At 42.6% G+C, this 22,751-nt stretch overlaps 1 protein-coding gene across 2 annotated transcripts in view; it reads left to right on the top strand.

Moving 5' to 3' along the window:
* The first annotated feature begins 213 nt into the window (after positions 1-213).
* Positions 214-22,751, top strand: part of UXS1 (UDP-glucuronate decarboxylase 1) — a 79,764-nt gene continuing 57,226 nt past the window's right edge. The window contains exons 1-4 of one of the 2 annotated variants that reach the window (XM_084754270.1): positions 214-403; positions 15,867-15,894; positions 17,584-17,647; positions 17,905-17,948. In XM_084754270.1, coding sequence (XP_084610396.1) covers positions 310-403; positions 15,867-15,894; positions 17,584-17,647; positions 17,905-17,948 — 230 coding nt within the window. In that variant the 5' untranslated portion in view covers positions 214-309. The remainder of the gene's footprint in view (positions 404-15,866; positions 15,895-17,583; positions 17,648-17,904; positions 17,949-22,751) is intronic. The other variant, XM_084754271.1, reaches the window with a different exon arrangement.

Here is a 22,751-nt window from a genome sequence, read left to right on the forward strand (position 1 = left end):
GCCCGCGAAAGCAGAAAAGCACTTCGGCCTGCGCAAGCGCGCTGCGCGCTGCCCGTTGTGCCCGCCCTTCCCGGGTTGATTGACATCATTCTGGAAAACTCAGGCACTGCCCTGAGTAGGAGAGGCTAAGGAGGAGGAGGAGGAGGGCGGGGCGCGGCTGTGGGCGGGGTCGGAGGCCGTGACGGGGCCGCGCGAGCGCAGTGGCCCGGCAGGCAGGAAGCCCGGCGCGCGGGGGCGGGGCTCAGGCCGCCGCGCTTTGTGCAGCGGCTGGCCGGCGCGGCAGGCCCTGGGCCGGTGCGGTTCCCGGGCATGCTGAGCAAGGGTCTGCTGCGCCTGGTCTCTTCAGTCAACCGCAGGAGGATGAAGCTGCTGCTGGGCATCGCGTTGCTCGCCTACGCCGCCTGTGAGTGCGAGCGCGGTGGGCGGGAGCCCATTCATTCCCGCGCGGCAGGGAGCGGGCGCTGAGGCCGAGCCGTAGGCTGCGCAGGGCCAGGAACCGGGTCCCCGCTTCCACGAGGCTGCACTTGGGTAGCGGCTGGCCACCTTGCAGCCCGCTTCCGCATAGGCCTGGTGTCGCACTCGGTGGCCGGTGGAGGGGCCTTTGCCCAGGACGCGGTGGTCAGGTTCCCCGAAACTCGGCAGACCTAGCTGCCTACGCCGGTGACCTGAGCGGCTATGCCGTCCATGGCATCCGGGAAACCGGCTCTGGCCCCGGCTAGTGATCTTGGAGAATACCGCGCGGGGACACCCTTGGGGACAGTGCTGGTTAAGTAGGATAAAAATACAGTAGCCATTGGCAGGTTCCTCGCCCTGACTGTTTTCTCCGCAGAAAGATTACTCTGTAGCCGAATGTTGCCATCCCCCGTGGATACCTTGTGTTGCCGTGCTTCAGTGCCCAGGCTCACCGAGCGCCCTCCCTTGCCACCGCCCTACCGCGCGGTACTCCTCTGGCCTTGTGGGGACTAGGGCCAAGCACAGGAAGGCACAGCATCAGTGACCACACAGGGCGGGTGTCATTTGGGTCCTCACAGCCTGGCTATCTGGAGGGGGACCCTCAGCTTCTCAGAGGAGGCGACGTCCTCTTTTTTTCTTGTTGTTTTTGAGCTGTGCAGCAGGGATATAATAGCTGCTATTAATACTTTACCAAGTACCAAAATTGGGCTAAAAATAGCCCTCTGTGAGCTCCTTCTGAATCCTGGCCACCTAGGGAAGCACACTCAAATGAAAACTACTATGTGGCTGAGTTTCCAGGGTTTGGTTCCCAGGTTAGTAGGTACTTAGGAGAGTGAGTTCAGCTGATGGAAGGAAGGGGTTGGTAGGGTGAAACCTTCCTGCTACATCTCAGCTGTTACCAGGAGGAGGAGCCAGGAAGCTCTAGAAGGGCTTTGGGTGCTAGAAGTTTAGGTATGGGTTTCTTTGTAGATCTGATTATTTTCTGCAAGGATGGAAGAACTAGCGTCAGGTATTCTGTGTACTGAAAAGAGATGATATTCAAGTAGGCAACCCTTTACAGTTGAGTAATTATTACTGTGATAGCAGTAATGTCTAAGTTAGCTTAGGGTTTAACTGTATGTCTAGGTATAATTCTTATCCTGCCATGGGCAGTACGGGTATTATGATTATTATTACTATTTTATGGGTGAGAAAATTAAGGAACATAAGAGACTGGCACCTTTATTAGTCTTCGAGAGCCAAGGTTCATTCTACCCAGAAAGGCTGTGATTTGGGGCTAGAACTCAGGTCCCTGGACAACAGATTCAGTGCTGATTTACTTAGGGATGGCTTCCAAGGTGAGACATAGGTGGTGAGAATTAATATGTAGGGGATTTATGAAGCTATCGCAAGGATTTTTACCGGTCATCCATCTGAGTAGCACATCTCATTCAGTCTTTAACACTGTCAGTTGGTGGTGGCAGCAAGGCGCAGCATGGAGTACAGAAATATCAGACTTTTGCCTTGATGTTACAGAACCTAGGCCTAGTAATTCAGCACGTGGGTCTCACACTTGAGTGTATGTCAGAGACCCAGTGGGCTTTTACAACACTTTGGCCTGAGGTTTTTCCATTTCTAATAGCGTCTCCTCAGATGCTATTGTTGTGGTTTAGCAAATAGTTTTTTGTTTGTTTGTTTGATTGATTGCTTGTTTTTTATTTTGTTTTGTTTCACCTTGTAGTCCAGGGTGGCCTCAGATTCTCAGCAGCCCAGAAGTCCTTTTGAGGGAGATACTGCTTTGAGAACTATTTGCTAGGGAAGAGAAGGCCATGAATCCAGTACTCATGTGAACACTGTTACATTTACAAACAGTTGTGATGGTAGGGAATACTCCTAAGTTTATGGCATGGACTCCCAAGTGAGAACCATCAAGAATGTGGGTTTCCCTGAGAAACAAGGACGTGAACTGAGAAGGAAGGATATGTAGGAGTTATAGGAGAGGATGTTTCCGGGAGGAGCAGCACTTGCAGAGGTGCTGTGGCAAGGAAGAGGAGTGTTATAGGAGTGTGGAATTGCAGCACAGCAATGATGCTACCTAGGCAAGCAAGGCCTGGAGCAGGCAGGCTAGGGAGGTCTTGGTCCATTTCAGAGAATGGGTGCTGAATATATCTATGAGGATTTAAAGGCTAGCTTGGAGTCAATATTAATAATGAGTGATAATGGTAAGTCTGAGGTGCTTTGCCATGAATATGTTAGAGTTTCTGCTTGGTTGTAGCAGAGCATGCTGAAAATGTAGTCTGGTGGCACCTGTGATTTCTTTTAAAACAGAATATCTTTTATTCTTTAACAATTTCACATGTAAACAATGGGATAATATATCGCCTTTCCCTCTCTCTTAGGTACCCCGAACCACTTTATGTCTTCTTTTTTGTTGTTAGTAACCCACTGTTCGAGTTTGTGCTGCCTGTTCAGTGTTGACCCATCTTGTTGACTTGATCTTGCATAGGTAACTGCAGCTGAGTTCATGGGGACAGTGGTTGTGTCATGTTCTAAAGACAGCATTTGTCAGGACAAAGGATGCTTCATCCCATTGGTTTGTTCTGTCCTCCTTTCTAAGATGTTCTCTGCTTGGGGGAGCGATGATAGAGATGAGTTGTTTAGGGCTGAGCACTTGATACTAATTGTTATCACTGTGTCCAGATCTCTTCATTAACTGTAGAGAGAAGCTTCTCTGGCCAAGGTTGAGGGCAACACTAACCTGTGGGTCTGAGCATAAATACTTAAAGCAGTTTGACAATATGTCCTCTTAACAGAACAGAACAACAGTATAAGGTTTGGCTCTGGAGCCTGCTTCTGAGCCATGGACTTTTTTTCTTAACCCCTAGAGACAGCATTTTAGGTATGTAGTCTTGGCTGCCCTGTATTGCTTTGCAGAACAGGCTGGTCTGGAACTCTTTGCTTCCCAAATTCTGGGATTAAAGACATGTGCCACCACCACAGTGGAGCCTTGGGCTTTTAACCAGGCTTATAGCACTATGTATGAATTTGTTCTTGTGGGCCAGACTTCAAACCAATCCAGAGTAGTTGGTTACCCTCTATAACTTTTGTGACATCGCAACACTGGGCACATCTTGTGTGGAAGGTTGGTATTATAGCATGAGAGTTGCCTGCAAGGATACCATCAGTGATACCTTATCCCCAAATCCCCCAGTGGCCTGTGTAACACCTTTTGCTATATGAAATGTGGTTAGCAGGGAGGACGATTTCATATCCTTTCCAGCTTGATTTCTCTATGTCTTGCAGCCAAAGCATGTTGTCTTTAGAAGTAAGGTTTTATCATCTAGTTCTGGTATGCCTGTGGTTTCTAGTCTGTTTCTCCTTATTAATAATCCTACCCAAATCAGCTGTCCTGTACAACACTTCCATTTTGGATTTATCTGGTGCCTTGACTTTTATTAAATTTGGCCGCACATATTATTATGAACTGGGGATAATATTATTGTTATTATGCTCAGTGGCGTAGTGGTTGTCTAGCACCAAGAACAATTTTCCTAATTAATGGTTGCTAATTGATATTACATCAGGGGACAAAGTAATGTTGGGTTGTTTCTTCTGTTGGTGATGCTAAACCTGATGAACTGGCAGGATAGCTGTTACATTGCTTCACCTACAAGTACATGTCCCAAACGTACCTATAGGGTGATTCTGTAGGTATCTAGTTCTCCTGCCTGGTTCAGGGTCTATATGGGGAGTTTGCAGGTGGTGATTTTCTAATTTAGTTACTCTATCTGCACTTAATGTTGTCCTACTGAAGTTTCTGTTCTTCCTTTTTTTTTTTTTCATTCTCTGTATTAGTTTACAGTGGATGACTGCTATTGCCCAATTTGTTGGCTTTAGAACAAGAGAAATGTATTCTGCCATTTTGCTAAGATGTGTACGGATTTGTGGAGGACACCTCCTTTTATTGATGTGTACTAATCCTCTGAATAGTGCTATATTTTTCTGGACCAGTATCCTATGCCGGAGAGGGTTCCAAATACTGCTGTATTTGATAGATTGCTGTACAGGCTTCCACCAGCTTTGTGAGAAGTGCCCTCACCTCAAGGATGTATTTGTATTTTCTTAAAACGGAAGTGTGAAAACAGGAAATTGGGTTTCTTTTTGTGGGTTCTTAGATTCATTGATAAAAGTACTTAAAAATGGACTCAAAAAGAAGCTCGAGGACCATTTTATTACAGAGAGAAAAACAACAGGGAAGGCAAGCTGTAAACCCACAGTTGCTGGGAAGAGGGAGATAGAAAAGAAGAAAGTCAAGAAAGCAGGTTGGCTCAGCAGTGGAGGGCTGTACACAACTGCACTGCAGTGGTGCGGTTTCTTTAGAGAAAGAGTCAACAGTACTCATAGTTGCTTAGGATTTGGTCCAGTATCTGGAAATAGAAAGGGGGAGAAAGAAGTTATAGTTCATGAGTTAGACTGCAGAAAGCAGGCAGGCTTAGTAGAGAAGCAACATAAGGGAGAGTGAGGGGACAGGGCAGGTTCTTCATAAACAGTAAGTAAGAATACCCAGAGTGTCTGGCTGGCAAGCTTAGCGTTTTTGGTCAGTATCCAGAAATCAGAGAAGGAAAGCAGATTACACTTGAGTTAGAACTCTTAACAAGCTGACTGGCTTAGAGGGTTTAGCAGTGAGGCTGGCTAAGAACTTGCATGGAGGGAAGGACTCTGGGATGTATGTGTACATATATCTCATTAAAAGGTTAATTGTTGTCAACTTTGATGAAGAGGTGCTCTTCTAGCCAGGTGATTGACAGGCCCATTTGAATTAACTCTTGAGAAAGCAAGCAAGCAAGCAAGCAGCAGTGTCTTTGTAATGTATAATTTGGAGCCAGAGTTGGGGCTCAAACATCCTTCTTTTGGCCTCCAAGAATTTTCTGGCAATTCTATCAAGCCATCTTTGGTGGTTTGAATGACAGTGGCCCTCATAGGCTCATATATTTGAATGCTTGGTCTCTAGATGGTGAAACTGTTTGGGGGAAGGAGTAGAAGGTGTGGCCTTGAGGATTTGTTGGAGAAAGTGTTTTAGGTTTCAAAAGCCCAAGCCATTCCCAGCCTCTTGCTCTCTCTGCCTCTAACTTGTGGATAAAATTAAGCTCTCAGCAGCTACTGCCTCAGCTTCAATCTGCCTGTAAGCTGCCATGCTCCCCACCATGACTGTGGGTTTACCCTTTGAACCTATAAGTTTTCAGTTAAATGATTCCTTTTATAAGTTGGCTTGGTCTTGGTGTCTCTTCACAGCAATAGAGCAGTAACTAAGACACCACCGAACATTATTCCTCATAGTTTAAATCTGTACTTCTTTCGTTGAGTGAGCTGAGCATCTTTTCAGGTGTTTGAAAGCTATTGATATGTCTTTTCTGTTGAGTTTTTAGTACACTTTACTCTCATTTGTTGGGAGTGTGTATTGGGGTGTTAGCCACCCTTTATGTTGTAAATGACAGTGTCTCAAGCCTGGTTTGATAGAATACAATGTTATATTTGTTTTTGTTCTGGGTTCTTGGCACAGGTGTCTTAAACCCTTGGAATATTCTGAATGACAGGACTGTTTTCTGCCCCTTCCTAACATACTCAAGTTCATGCCAGTGAGTTGATTTACCCTAAGACCGAAGTACCCCCAAACAGGCTGGTCACAGGAAGACTGCCGTTGATCTGGAAGTTTCAGCCCCACTCGCTGGACATGAGCTTGATACAGTGAGATTTGAGTTTCCTGGTTGGGTTGGTGAAGTTGCTTGGAGGACATTGGAGAGAACATGGACATTACCTAGTTCTCATAACATGTGGTTTTATGCTGTTGCTTCATTTGATTGTTTCTGGTTATATCTTTATAAACAAGCAGGAAACCTAGTCATTATAAGAAGAGTGCCCCCCTTGAGTTCTATAGCTACCTTTACACCAGGCGAAGAATCACAGGAACTCCTGGTTTGTATTGGTCACATGTACAGGAAGTCTCAGGTCACAGATGGTCTTTCAGGTGGGAAGAGCTCCATGGCCTGTGAGATCTTGGTGACAAAATAAATGCATTTGCTGGGAATAAATGCATTGGCTGGTATTTAGAGAGTTGGTGAGTGGGAGCCTGGTATGGAAAAAAAGCCACACATTTGATGTCAGAAGCAGGGCTTAGGATCTGGGGCTTTCCAGTTTCCTGTGTTTATGTCATGCTTTAGAACTTGGTCAAGATAGAGAGCCAAGTGCCTCAGAGAAACAGGCCACTAGAATCTGAAGGCATAGGGCATTCTCAGTACAGGCAGCATTTAGCTGAGGGACAGCATTTGGGTATTGGCGATGAAGCTGAAGGGGAACCTGAGCAAGAGCTACAGGAGGCAAGGCATGAGGAATCTGAGTTCTGGGGCCAGCACATGGGAGATCGGTGGACTTGGTGAAGAATCTCACATTGGCCTCACTGTCCTGAATGTTGCCTCTTGTCAGGGCTGCCTGGCAGGTTTAGACCTACTGGTGGGTTTTAACCCTGGCGCATTCTCTACAGGCCATAGCTGTGGGCTGACCATGGTCTGGAATTCAAATGATCCGAAAGTAAAGTCCTGGGAATGATTGGGTCATAGCATTGGAGCTCTCAAGATTATGAAGGCCCCAAAGAGCTGGTTTGCAAGTCCACCGTGTAACTCCATGTTAAGAACATGTCATCCATGAACCCCTGAGCTCTAACAAAAGTCCTGTTTATCCTCATGGTTCTTAGCATTTGAACTGTATGAAACACTATTAGGTTTTTATAAGTCATGGAGTCTGTGGAACTTGGTCACAGCTGCTTGAGCTGACTCAAACAAGTCCAGGAGTGTTTTTTAAATGAAGTTGCAGGGCTCTCATGAATAAGCTTCTACATACTGAGACAGATCACCAGAGTCTCTGTGTGCACCAGACCCACATTCACGCCACCTTTGCCTTTTAAAAAATCTTTATATTCTGCAAGTGTAATGGTTTTAAGAACACCTGAGAGAGTAGAATTGAACGTCAAGGCAAAGAAGGAAGTCATTTAGAGCTGTCTCTCGTTTTGGAAATGGATTCATTTGTCCTTTAGGAAATTCTAACGTGAGGCAAGCCTTGCTACTTCCCTTAGACAATGAAAGGCTTATGCTCTATGCTTTTCAGGGATAAATAAATACTTAAAATCTACTAAGCAGAAAGGCCAGTATATATAAAGCACTGAAGGCTTTAATTGATGAACAGGGAAATAAAGGCACTGCTGGGGTCGGTTTCACAGGAAGGGACTTGCAGGCCAGAAGGGCCTGCTCAAAATGACTTTCAGATTTATTGACCAGTTTCTTCCTGGATTAGTTATTTTGATTTTCTTTAACCAAAATAAATAAGTGAAGTAGAGCAACAACAGAAAACATTCAGCCTTCTTCAAACAGCTTCCCCCCAGAGGGAGTCTGAGTGTGCTAGAAAAGAAACAGTGTTGTCAAGATGCTGAGAATTTGCAGTGGAATTCTTACTATCATTGAGCATTTTTATAGCATTTTCAGAAACTGGAAACAGAGTATACAATTATCATTGATATAAATACTGTAGGTGCCTGGGTTTCATTTATGTCTTTGTTTTAAAGAAGCAAATGGACAGCTAGGTTATGTCAGCAGCAGCAGATCAGAGGTGATGGAGTGCCTCAACTCTAATCAAGAGACAGAATCCTTTACCTGGGATGTCCATGGAACCTATTGATAGGCAGGTGTTGTGGAATGTAACGGGTCCTCTAAAGGAGAGTGCCAAGTTCAGATCTTTTTCTTCCTCTTAGTTTCCTTTATGATGGTGTTATTCTCTGCTCTGTTTACTACAGTGCACCTTAATTACTTAAAAGGCCACAGTGGCTCTTCCAGGGTCTTAATACGGTGCAGGAACTCCACCACCACCACCACCACCACCACCACCACCCACACAGTGTGAAGCATTCTGTTTCTATGCCCTCACCACCCTGATTGTGTTCTTAACCTTAGCCCCACCCACTAGTATAGTTTCAGTAATGGGTTCTGGAGTAGGAGTGTTGGCCCACTGGGTCACCTGGGTATCTCTTAGTGAGGAGTTAAATTAGGGATGTTATTCATTTTATAGATGGGCAAATTGTGGCATACAGTACTTATATAGTTTACCCTGGTCTAGTCTGGCATTGAATCTGTGTTGTATCATATAGGGATCAAAAAGTTCCTATGACGTTTTTTAGCTTTTAGGTAAGTTTAATCTTTGTCTTAAAATTATAATAAAATACACATATCATTTTAGCGCTCTCTCTCTCTCTCTCTCTCTCTCTCTCTCTCTCTCTCTCTCTCTCTCTCCTCCCCCTCCCTCCCTCCCTCCCTCCCTCTCTGTGTGTGTGTGTGTGTGCGCACGCGCACGCGATCTTTGGGCTCTATTCTCAGAACTAGAATAGGTAGGTTATATTGTAATTTTATGTTTTTAAGGAACTGCCAGTTTTTTTCCCATAGCAGCTTCCCACCATTGAGGTAGAGACCCAAACCATAGCTTATTCTTTTGTTATGTCTGCCATCCTAGTGGTCCTGAGGTAGGTGTGTAAGCTTTTCATGAAATAAGTCCTGAAAGAAATGTTACTTTGGGACATTTCTAATGGGATGCAGGCAGGATAGGAGGGTACAGGTGGATTATTATTGAGAACAAACCAACCATGGATTGAAGATACCAAAAAAATGGTACTGAACATACAGTATTTTCTTATTAGTCCCTAAACAAAAAGCATAAACATATATTTAGTATTTGCATTGTATTAAGTAATCTAGATGTGTTTTAAAGTGTATGTTAGATTATATGCAAATGCAAGAGAATGGGGACTTGAGCATTTGTAAAATTTTCATGCCCGAGAAGAGTCTTGGAACCTTAGTACTACAGATACCAGGGGAGAACTAGATTTAGTTAGATTGAATTTGGAGGTATTTTCCTTCCTGCCTGCTCTTTTCTTATTGGTGGGTAATCTGGCAGCCTCCTGTCTTCCTTCACTGGACCTTTGACGTGGCTGAAGAGAAGGTGGCCGCACACTATTGTGGTCCGAGGTGGTGTATTGTCAGTTTGTCTAGATCAAATCCTCCATAGCTTCAGATCTCCGAGCTTAGATAATAGGATGGCACATTCTTTTACCCGAACAATAGTGATCTGCTTGGCTACTATCCACCATGTCTGCAGGATCCTCACTTATTCTGAGCATGGTGGCAATGAATCTGCTTTTTAAAGAGATACAATAAATGTACTATATATGATTGCCATACTGTACACATGCACCTGCTGTGTTCTACCACAGCTGGCTTCTCCAGGGCCCGCTGTTCCATTCTGACCACCTTTGACCTGCCTCATGATTTCAGTCCTCTCAACTCCCTGACCTGCAGCCTACTGCTTTTACTACCCACATCCCTCCCCTCCCCACCCCTCTGTTCCTTACTCTTGGTCTCACCACCTCTCTCTTGCAACACTATTTCCACACATACTTGACTCTCTCACCCTACCCCTATGACTTAATGATTGCCAGGACACATTGTTAGCTTGATCTCCAGGGACTACTGTGTCACATAGAGTTTGTCCATATTGATGGCCACCTCTGTGGAAAATGAGCCTAGAATGCTCCTCTGTTAGGATACAACCCACTGAGGGTCATACTGGCAAAATGAGGGACATGTACAAATTGTGCCCCTGGGTACTTGTGGTCATCCTAGACCCCCTTTCCTACATTCTAGCCCTCTTTGCCCCGTGGATTCAAAATGAAAAGACTGCTTTAACCATTTAAAAACGTAAGACTCTATTCTAAATTTACAAGACTATCCGCAAAAAGGAAAGTAAGTACTAACTGTGTGAAAGGTAGAGTGGAAAGTACAAAGAGGATGAAGGTCACATGGTCATAATTTATGTATAGAGAAATGCCTTCTTGCCCTTAAATATCATAGTTCAGTTCTGCATCTAGACAGGTCTCTGTTTCCCCCACCGCTCCCCCCATTGTCTCTCGCTTTCGCCCTAAAAGATCCAGTAGCAATTCTTATATATCTTCAACAGCAAGCAGACCTAATTCATTAAAAAGTGTTGGACTTTTCTTCTGCACTTATTCTTGATATGTTTTCATCCCCCATGTTATTCATAAATAGCAGTGTTGATGATGATCTGAGTGTTCTGAGTCTGATTGTGTGGCAGAGCCTCTTTAGATCCGGAATAGAAAGCTGAATTTATTTTTTCTCATGAGTAGTGCCCCCACCCTCACTGTTTGTTTCTTTGCCTCTGTAATTCTAATACTGGATCTTTAAATTTGTTCATAAGCCCTGTCTGTGGTGAGATGGTGATACAGGTGGGAAACAGTGTTTTGTTCAGCACACTGGTGTTTGTGGCCATTTTCTGTATCAGCAACCTGACAGACAGGTTGGACTGGCTTGCTCTGTGCTGTCCCCCAACCCTCTCACCCCCCAACCCCCTACCAAATGCCTTCCACTTCTGTCTCTTTAGTTTGTACCTTAGAATGATGAGGCCTGGTGGTGCACTTGAGCTTTGTGGGTACCAGAGCAGTGGGGAGAGTGTTGCTTTAATAACTTGTCTGATGCTGGGGGAGTGGAGGGAGTTCTCTTCCTTTCATTCTTTTTTCTTTCTTCCTCTTCCTCTTCTTCTTCCTCTTCTTCCTTCTTCCTATTTTTCTTCCTCCTCCTCCTCCTCCTCCTTTTACCAATCTCAGTTTCATAAAAAAATCTAAAGAGCTACTACTACTCCTTTAGTAGCATCAGGGGAGGTATATTTCCATTCTTTGAGAGAAAGTATTGCCATCCCTACATCCTTTTAACTAGTAAAAGCCAAAGAAAAGTGTGGTTGTAGTTCCTGAACCACGTAGGTTTCTCTTGGTATAAGGAGAGTGTATACTCTTTATCACTTAGTACTTGTCTCTTGACATTTGCAAAAATCAGCTATTTGTTGTTTGTTTTAGAATGAGTCTCACCAGGTAGCCCAGAAGCTTGCTATATATCCTGGCTGGCCACAGACTTATGGTCCTCCTGCCCTAGCCTCCAAAGTGCTGTGATCATAGGTATGAACCACCATACCTGGCTCTTCAAAGTAATTTTGCTTTTTGGAGATGAAAAGTTGTTAGATATGCTTCTTCCTGTTTCTTCTTACTGTCTTCACCAAATTCGATGATGTTCTCTAAACTTTCAAATGTAAAGACTTGGGATATGTATGTGTTAAGAGGAGATTTCACAGACTAGAATTTTCAGTGTCACACAGGAGAGAAATATGCCTGAGACCCACATGTGTCCTGCTGCAGATGTCAGGAATGATGTGGCGCTATGGCAGAGATTTGTAAATAAGAGTTACAGTTCTAAGGATTAGCCACATAATGGTTGCTAAGGCTCATTCCCAGCAAGCCTGTTACTGCTGAGCACAAAGTTAACTTGGACAGTTTGGGAGCCAGACTCCTAGGGTTAAGAGCAGTTTGCAGCTGGGATAGAAAGGTTCTGGGCTTATGGAAATTTTACATACACTTCTGAGATTTAGTTTTAGTTCACAATGTCAACAATGAAGTAACCCAGGGCACTTGGAGAATCTCTTCCCCTTCTAGCTAATCCAGTGCCCTCCCTGTAGGCATCTGCATGAGTCACCCAGGTAGCTTTCTTTGCATTCTGTGTCTCTAAATAAGTTTTAGGTACTCGTAATGTGCTTTAGATGGCTTTAGTTCTGTGATTTGCCATCTTTCTGTAGGGAGCAGAGCTTTCCATTACATCTCATCCTATCTGTTGGTTGCCCAGAATTCAGGTAGACGTATATTCTACTGTATCTTCATTTAAATGGAAAACAGCCTTTGCACGAGTTGAGCTTCAGCATGAGAGTTCTGCTCCTGCAAATTAGTTCTTACAGCATCCAGGAATAATGGAACTGTAGCTTAAAGCTTGCCTTAGGGGTTCCAAGATCAGCTGTTTTAAAGTTTTTGTTACTATCTGTAATAGTTTGGGTTTTCTAGAGGAACAATCTCGTCCACTGTAATTATAAAAAGAATGTATTAGATCAGCTTACTCCATCAATACTCTGGAAATAGTAGCAACAGCTGCATCACACCATAGAAGACCAAGAACCTGGTGCCTCAACAGTCCCATTCTGATGCCAAAGACTTGGAGGATTCCTGGAGAACCACTGGTCCTCAGCCAACATTGGCAGGCAGGAAATGCTGGTTCTAATGTCTGAGAAGGAATCAGCAACGGGTATAACAAGGTGAATTACTTGGATAGCAAGAGGCAAGGCCAACTGAGTAAAAGGCAAATGATTTAGTTTTCCTTTACCTAGGCTGCTGATGTGAGGGTGATTCAAACTTGTGGGAAGTTGATATTTAAAAGCAGTCATCACACCAAGTTCATTCTTTGCTAATGTAATTTTCATTGTGTAATCTACATTGTTTATATGCAGGTGGTTCAGACAGGGTCCTGTCTACCCTGTGCAGTAGAGGGCTCTGCAGTGGAACAGAGGAAGGACCCCAAAACATCGGAGGGGTCAGTCAGTCAGAATGGGGCAACACCAGAAGCAGAGGAAGAAAGGATTGGTGGGACTTTGTGAAGGGAGTATTCAGTGTTGTGTGATACCCTGGAGATGAGGCCAGAGAAGTGGTGGTAGAGCCTCATTAGAGAGGGTTCTTCCAACAGCCTGCTTAGGAATAGGGGCCATGGTAGTTCTGGGGTTTACCTGCAGGGCAAGAAATGTCTCCCATAGTCTGGGGCATTTGGACATGTCATCCTCAGTTGGAGATGCTGTTTGGGGAATTTAGGTGGTGTAACCTTGTTAGAGGAAGTGTGTCCCTGTAAAGACTTAAGCTGCTTGTAGTTTGCTTTCTCTTATGGTGCTTATGGTAAAGGATGTTCCTGATAATACGCTTGCTTCTTCCCCCACCTTTATGGACTCTTATTCTTCTGGACTTGTAATCCCAAATAAACCCTTTGTTTTATAAGTTGTTTTGGCCATGGTGCTTTGTCATAGCAACTGAAAAGTAACCTGAATTTGGAGGGAACATTGGGCTGCATTGGTTATGCAGGACTTTGTTGTGCTTAGTAGTGGTTTCACATAATAGCTGCCCTAGATTCCGAACAATCTAGCACTTGGGCATGGTACAGAGCGAGCTGCCTCAACAGCTCCCTGCTTTCCATTAAAGAGACCAATTTGTATTGAGACACAGATAGTTTGAGGATGGGATGTACAAGTGTGAAGAATGAAATCAGAAAGTACTCTGGGTAAGGAGACTGCTTTTACAGTGGTAGTTAAATTATAGCATGGTTTTTGAAGGGACAATCGAACCATACCAGTAGGACTTCATGATGTAAACCCGGGGGGTATGTATGAGCCACTGTTGATTTTGATGAAGGAGATGGTACAGGTGGGCTGGTTGGAATGAATACAGCTCATACCTGCTTCTGTCTCAGGGCAGGAACTGATGTCTAAACATCTGTAGGTTAAAGGAGGTGATAGGCCCAGCACTACTGATTCAGGCTGTTTCACCAGTTAACTATCATTACATTGTAATCGTGGCCTCTTTGAGTTGGGAATTCACATGGGGGTGATCATGTCTGGGGCTTTGGTCAGATTAAATCAGGCTGCCACTGGGAAGACTCACCAGCACAAAGCTTCTTGGCAGCTCTGGAGCAACACACTTAGCACTGGCTGTCAGTGTGTCCACATACTCCCTATCCAGCCTTCTTCCATGGCGACTTAGGGCCCCCAAACAGACTGTAAAGCAGGTAAAGCAGCACCAGGCTGCCTGTGCCCAGATTCAGAAGTCACTTCAGTTGTCCTTGTAGCCAAAGCAGCACAAAGCCCAGGGGAGTTCAGAGAGAGGACACAGAGCCATCCACCCTTGGGACAGGTATTATACATGCAGTCTTGGAGTCTCTGTGGCGATTGGAATGAGCATAGCCCCCCATTGGCTCATGTATTTGAATACTTAGTCCCCAGTTGATGGAACTGTTTGGGAAGGATTAAGAGGTGTTGCTTTGTTGGGCCTGTTTGTCACTGAGGGTAGGCTTTGAGGTTTAAGAGCTCACACTATTCCCAGTTATTCTTTCTCACTCTACTTACAGATCAGATGTAAACTCCTAGTCACTGTTGCAGCACTGTGACTGTCTGCCTGCTGCCATGCTCCCTGCCAAGGTCATAGACTTTACCCTCTAAAGCTGTAAACCTCCCCATTAAATGCTTTCTTTTGTAAGTTGCTGTGTTGTCTTGACTCAGAATGGACCCCCATAGGCTCATATATTTGTAATGTTTATTTACCAGGGAGTAGAACTCTTTGAAAGGATTAGAAGGATTAGGAAGGTGTGGCCTTGTTGGAAGAAGTGTGTCACTGAGGGTGAGGTTTAAGGTTTCTAAAGCCCTTGCCAAATCCGTTTGTGCCCCTCCTCTCTGGCTTGCAGATCAGGATGAAACTCAGCTACTGCTCCAGCACCATGCATGGTTTTGTGCTCCCCACCATGATGATAATGGACTAAACCACTAAAACTAAGCAAGTCCCCAGTTAAATGCTTTCTTTTTTAAGAGTTGTCTTGGTCATGATGTGTCTTCACAGCATAGAACAGTGATTAAGACAGCCTCTTTGTATAAAAACACAGTGACACCATAGAGCTTTGCCAGGAATATTTGCATGTCCTTGAGTTGTCTTCGGAAGGGAACTGACTCTAAATACAAAGTTCATTTGTTTCTTACACTTGTAGCCTAAAGATAATTTTATACAGTATTCTAAATAGTTTTCAGCACAAAACTGAATTTCATGCTATAGAATTTCCTGATTAAAGTAGCATCATGCCAAGGTTCAAAGTTTCAGATTTGGGCACATTTCAGATACTGGATTTTGAGTCAGACATTCTCAACATTTTTATGTGTTTAAATCATGTATGGTAAGATGTCATTGTTGGGTCAGGACTAATTCTGTGTAGTTACTAGAGACATCTGTGCTCAGGCACCTGGCAGATAATCTGCCTGGAACCTATTGTAGAAGGAGGTGGGTACGTGCTAAAAGGATGGATTCCTGCCTGGTGGATCACTGTTTCAGGCTCTAGTGAGCTTCTCTGGGCTCTGGCTGCCTCAGCTTATAGCATGCATAGGGAGAGCTTGGATTGAACCCTGGGTCTTTAAGGTGTACTTTTTTTTTTTTTTTTACTTTGTTAATTTAAGGAGGAGGAATGAATCTTTCTTCAAAGTACATCCTTGAGTTCCAAATGTCAGAGCTATAAGAACACAGGGATCTTATTTTCTACTTTTTATAGTCTTGATTTTTCTGAAAACAGAGTATATGTTTCATTGACTTCATGAACTCTAATTTTTTTAGTGAACTCAAAATAGCATTTAAGAATGAAAATTTGATCAGTAGGAATGCCTGAATATTGTAGATTTAAATACTGATTTTCTTTTTCTTCTCCTTTCTCTTGCAGCTGTTTGGGGCAACTTTGTTAACATGAGGTAATTGTTTTTAATTACTTGGGCATTATGGTTGGGTTTTATAGACTCAGTTGTAACTCAGTTGGATCATGGGTTAATTGAAGATTTTTGGTGAAGCTATCTATTGTGCTGTTCATGCGTTTGGGTTTTCCTTTCTTCCATGGGTGTTCTTAAAGGATGCAATTGATTATAGAGTTTATCCTGGTTAAGCTCAGATGGTCACTCTGTGTTGCATACCTCTATCCTCCTCCTCCCATAGATGCACACAGTTGACACAATTTATTACTCCTGTGTAAAGAGCATTCTGGATGGTTTGAGTTGGAACGTAGGGCACAAATCTTCGAGAAGGATATCTTAGAAAAAATATGGTTGCCTTTCTGCCTCAGGGAGCCAGCTACAGTTTGAGTCTTCCTTAGGTACAAAATGCTTGGAACCAGAAGTGTTTACATATTAAAGGGGTTTTGTTTATTTTACTTTTCATATTTTGGGATATTTGCGCAGGTATAATGAAATTTTGTGGGATGGGACCCAAATTTTTTTTGATGGGACCCATATTTAAACACAGAATTACTTGTACTTCATACACATATATAGCCTGAAGGTGACTTTATAGTTTCTTTTGGTGAACCTGTGTTTTGACTCTGACCTGTTACTGTGGCATTTTTTGTTGTTGGAATTATTGGTGCTTATCCTGTTTCAGATTCCAGGGTATACTAGGGTCCAAAAGTTTGGATTTTCACATTAGAAATATTTGATCTGTACTAGATGTGGTTGTCTAGACCTCCATGTCTGGCGTTAAAGCTTGCAAGACTCTCTAGATTGAGTGTGCATGTCTTCTTGTTCTTATTTTTTTATTTTGGAGACACAGTATTACAGTGTAGTACAGACTACCTTTGAACTTAACAGTATAGCCGAGGATGTGTCAAGCCCATGATCATCTTGTCTCAGCTTCCTAAGTGCCAGGAGTATAGCCATTCATAACCAAACTGGTTTAAAAAATAATAATAATAAGCAGGAAGGATACTTGTAAAGATACAAGATACAAGTAAGAATTCTTGTGTACCAAGTTAAAAAAAAATAACACAAAAGATGATCTGAAGAGTAACAAGCATTCATTGTGCAAAGAGATTTGCTACTATAGAGCAGTTTTATATTTAATGAAACATTTGCTCCTAGTGTCAGGATAAGGAAGAAGCACTGCTGTTTGTGATGGGATCTTCAAGCTGTGCATAAGAAACAAGCTGGCTTCCCCAGCCCTCACCCTCTTGTGAAATTGGTTTTGTAAGGTGGGTGGGGCTATGTTGATTGGATCCCCATTGATAGAGTATGACCCCTAACAAAGGCAGCTGTGTGTGGATAGGTGAGGTGCTCAGGTCTCATTTAAAGGTATTCTGATTTTATTTGGAATAACTCCAGTTTGTGTTAAATACCTTAGAAAGCCCAGTAGACAAGCACAGACTCCTGTAGACACTCTACACCCTACATCTTAAATTTTCTTGTTAGGTATAACATGGAAGTGAGATTATTTAGTTTAATAGAAGCAATCTGTTGGGTAAAACCACTTATTCATAGACCTGGGGAGATTGTTTCATACTGTCTTAGTGCCAAGCCTTAGTACTTGAGCAAGGTGGCAGAGAGACTGTAAGTAGGATTTGCTTTGGGGTAACATCTTGAAGTCATGAAGTCTTTCAAGTGATCTCAGTTCTATAGCTTTCTGCTCAACAGGTCTATCCAGGAAAATGGTGAACTAAAGATTGAAAGCAAGATTGAAGAGGTTAGTCTATCCTTTGCTTTGCTCCTGTTTCATTTGTGTGTTTATTTGTCAGTCTTCCTTGCTTTGTGATGCTATTCAGTGCTTCTGAAACTTGAACATCGTTCTGTTCTATTAGGGGACTTTCTGCTTGCTTGTCAGTCTGTAGACCATTTACTCTATTAAAATCTGTTTCGCTTATGCCATGTGACCCACTGGGGTTAGAGCAAAAGTAATGGAAAGCCTGTTAGCTTTAAAATTGATTTTTGTTCTTGTTCCAGATTGTTGAGCCATTAAGAGAGAAAATCAGAGATTTGGAGAAAAGGTATGCATATATTTTTTTTTTGACCTTAAAAAAAATGTCTTAAGATGTATGACAAGAAATATTAGTATATAGAATATTCATCTCAGTTGAATTCATTATGTAGGAAAGTTACATATGATATAAAAAATTCTCAAGAGAGATCTTCTCCCTCTGTAAGAAGCTAAGTTTTTAAAATTTAAATGTAGTGGTGGTTGTGTAGAGACAGGGTCTGTGTTGTTCAAATTCTCCTGGAGCTTACTGCAGTCCTCCTGACTTACTCTTCTGAATACTGGAGTTCCAAGTGTGTACTACCTACCATACCAGGCCTTGGGTGTGGAGTTTTAAAACATTTAAAAATCCTTTGTCATTAAAGACTATTTCTATGAAACCAACAGATTTCCTTTAGGGAAAGTAAAAAGGGGAAATTTGTTTTTTAGCTACTTGTTTGACATTAATTTTGACTGTGATTTTGCTGAGGTCTAACAAGAGATCTTAAGTTTAAAAAACCCTTCTAAAATCAGGGGTGGGAAGATACTTCAGTGGATAAAGTGCATAATTTTAAATACGATGAGAAATATAAAATACGTGCAATACAACAGATATGATATTGAGAGGTTTATTATATGAGCATGGAGAGAAAAAGAAGTGAGAGGGGTACCCTAGAGAGAAACAGGGAGGTAGGGAGCAAGAGAAAGAGAGGTACATAGGTGGGTTTATCCTTTTATATACTCCTGAGCAGGGCCAGGAGTTGGCAGGTATGTAATGATATCACAGGATGCTAGGCAGACTGGGGCACAATCCTAACATTCCTCCCTTTTCCAATATTAAAATATTAGGACACTGGATTGTTTGTTCATATAAAGTCAGTTGAAGTATATAAATATAGGTAAGAGGTGAGGAAGAGTGAGAGGAACACAAGCAAGAGCAATGAAATGTCCAGATGATATGGTGAAGGGGAAGAAAAAGCTCTGTCCTGAAAGTTCAGGGTAGAGGGCAGAGTATGTCAGCCATGTCCTACAGCACACAGGGACCCAGGAGTGCTGGGAGAACCTAGAGCTGTTTGTCCCTGGTCTGTAGCACAGCATTTCAGACTTTTGTAAATGGATAAGGGGTGAAAATATCAATGTCTTTGAATACTTCCTGCTGACAGTAGGGTGGCAACAGGGAGTTAAAAGGCTGGCATGTTGGCCAGGTCCCAGAAGAGCAGCAGGCTGTTGCTTTTGGTGTCCAGGGTCTGAGAACATCTGTAGCTAGGAGAGGCAACACAGGTAACACTGACACAATCTGTGAGTTCAGACAAGAGCACCTGTGGGTAGCTGCTTTGGCACTGTCCTGTATGTAGAAACTCTGACAGGATACTGGAACATATATGTTGGCAGAAGGCAAAGTTAGTAGGTTAGGGAGAAAATTCCCTGTAGGTGTACATTTGAAACTTTTGGGGGAGCAAAGAGCAAAGGCTTGAAAATAAGGAAAGAGACAATGCTTAAAAATATGGGGAGAGCAAAGAAAAGGTTTGAACATTAGGAGCTTCCTTCCATTTTTCCCAATTGCTGGTGGTATTTAAAAGTTTAGTGTTGGATCTTTGGATCTGTCCAAGTTTAGTTGCACAAGGGTGTAAACTTAGTGGCCCTTAGTGTGGGAATGGGGATTTGAAATTCTCCAAAGGCATCCCAGAGGCGACCGGAGAGGTGGTGAATGGACTGTTTTGCACAGGGAGGTGAAGTCAGTAGTCTGTTAGGGTGTCCCCAGAAACGGATTGTAACTCAAAAAGAACAAGTACAGACTGTTCCAGCAACTTGTCAGTCAGCTCTGGTCAGTGACCAAAAGAGTGCAGCTCTCTGGATGAGCTGGCCTGGGGACACAGCCAACTAGTGCACTAGGATTTTTTGAGCAGGTGGTGGTGGGTAAAAAAATCAATGTTCTGCTGTAGGAAGAGTCCTAGTTGTAGGTCAGAGAGAAGGACCAGCCAGTCATGCAGATCACGGTTGGGTCCCTCTGGTCAGCTCTGAGTAAAGCAGAGAGGTGTTGACAGTCTCTTGGACAAAGGGAAGTGTTTACACTGACTAGGAAGGGGTAATTCATTTAATCAGCAAGTGTTGGGTGCAGAAAGTTGGCAATCAGGTAGTTCGGGATGGGAGTACCAAAACCAGTAAAAAGGGGGAAGAATCCCACCCTCAAGGATAGGCAGTAGCTGAGAAACTTAGGCTGTTGGTTGACAGTACTTGTCTGGGATCCATTTGACCTGAGAGGTGGATTTCTGTATCTTACAAGAATCCTTTTAAGTTCACAAAAAAAGGTAAAGTTTAGACATGTTAACATCATCATTGTTTGCAATCTTTAGTGAAACACACATTGTAGGAAAAGGCAGTAGACATATAACATAGCAGAGACTTGGGGAAAAACTTGAAAAGCATGCATTCTCTTTGAGGTGCGCTTGGGAAAGGCAGAAGCCTTATCGATTGTTCTGGCCTCTGTGGAACAGGAACATGGGGAGGACAGAAATCTGTAGAGCAGAAGGAGAAAGACTCACTTGACCTTGATTTTCAGCATCAGTACAATCAGGAAAAAGATCTGCCCAGAAGACTGGATGTATACAATTTAAGCATAATGAGAAACATTTTAAGTAAAAGACAAACAAAGGGAAATTTAAAATCTTGAATTTGGAAATATTATAGTGGGTCATGTAGCAGAACATTTTATAATAGATTAATAAATCAGAGCTCCATTGATCAGTGTCAACGCTCTGAATATTTTATATATATATATATGTATATATATATATATTAGCATAGCATATATACATATATATAATAGCATAGCATATGCAATAGCATAGCAACAGGAAGAAATAAAACATCCTTTTAGACACGTTGACTTTCATAAGTTGGATTTACCAACTTAAAACAACACCCTAGACCTTCTAGCATTCATAAAACATCTTCTCGGAAGCTTTATGACCTAGGTGAAATTCTTGTGAGCAGTCATTGTCCTTTAGCTAAAAGAATGGTAAAAGGAAATCTTGTAACAAGGTAGACTGTATCTAGACCTGACAGTAGCTCTAGGAGTGAGGCTTAAAGTCTGGTCTCCAGCATATGAAGAAGACAGGAAAGGTATCTGAAGCCTGTTTGTCTTTAATCTTAGGTCTGTGAGTAAGACAAACCTGTTTGCCTTTCTAAATAAGAGATTCTAGTATCTAGTTAATATCTTTAACTAGGTAATGAATTGACCAATGAACTTATAAGGCAGATTACTTTGTGCTAAGGGGCTTAATTGTCTATTTTTTAGCTGTCAAGCTAATATCAGCTTTGCTGTCAGTGCGATCAGAGGCTGAAGAAGGATAAATTGTAACCTAAATGAATCTAGATACTAATAAAGATGACAGAGATGACTAGTTAGCCATATCCCAGTAAATAGACAGTTGACCCAGTTGTCTCATGTGGCAGTATGACAGTCTGGCATCAGACACAGAAGGTGAGAGGCTGTTTCTGTGGAAGGAGGACATGGAAGAAACTGACCTCACTTTGTTTTCAGCAACATGAGACAGTCACTCTCCGGGTGTCCAGTTTGTCCACAGTTCAGGCTGGGCCCTAGCAAAGGGCAAAATGTTGGGGGCAGTCTTGCCCAGAAGTCGTCATACCACAGTCCAGGGTTGGAGTCACCTGCCATTGTGCCCAAGTATTCTGAGACCCTAGGGAATCAACTGTTATGATCTGGGGTCTCTGTTTTTTATTATAAACTTACACGTGTTAAATGTCATATTCAGCAGATCTCTGAAAAGCTTAAGGGTTAGCATATTTGAGTTAAGTGATCTTGTCTGTGTCTAGTTATCTGCTCTAAACTTTACAGCGCAAACATAAAATTGAATGTTATGACCTTATTCTATGTTTAACCTTTAAAATATAATTAATTACATTGGTTATTAACATGATTAAAATTCATTTTTTAATATGTTAAAGACCTTAATAATTAAAGACTGGGACTTTAGGTTTTATCCCTGTTAAATTGGAACTTTGTAAAAAATAAGCATAGTCCATAAAAAGAGAACAGAACAATTTATGTTTTAGTTTATAAAAGCCTATAGCTTTTAAAATTTTAAAGCTATGCTATAGATTAATAAGAACAAGTCTAAATATATTTGTATGGTAGTGATTTAAGTTTTAACATCGTAACCAAATAAATGTTGATATAGCAGAACATTACACCAAATCCATTGATCAGGAACCCTCCAGGTGAAGCCAGTGTAGCTGGTGACAGAAGGAATAGCATTTATTTATTTGTCTAAGAATTAGTAAAGACATCAGTTAGAAGTAAAAACATTTTGAATCAGGGTAAAACAACCTTAAAACTATAAAAATCAAAATTAGGTAAACATTCTAAAACACAGAAGCTGTATTTGGAGTTTAGAAAGGATTTGAACAGGGCTGGAAGCATTTAGTAAGGATAGCAAGAGTATATACAATACCCAAAACATAGATGGTGGTTAGTCACATGACTGTCCTTAGCAAAGATGGGGCAAAGGGTAGTAGCTCTGTCTCCTGAGCGGCCAGTGGCAGGAGGTTTTGAAAATGGCGACAAGGCAATAATTCCACCTCCTCTATCACAAAACCAACATGCCTACTGCCAAATAAATAAGTCCATCTCTTAAAGTTACCATGAAGTTCTTAGGACAAGGACAGAAAGCTGTCACATTCTTTGCCACAATATCACAAAAATGGTCTTTAACCCAGTCGCCAATACTGTTCTTCTGAAGCCTCTTGAATTAGGCCTCCATAGTCTGCATGACTCTAAGTACTACCGTCTCCCAAGTACTATGATGGCCTTGAG

This window comes from Acomys minous (assembly GCF_964271855.1).
Source record: "Acomys minous genome assembly, chromosome: 13".
Taxonomy (NCBI): domain Eukaryota; kingdom Metazoa; phylum Chordata; class Mammalia; order Rodentia; family Muridae; genus Acomys; species Acomys minous.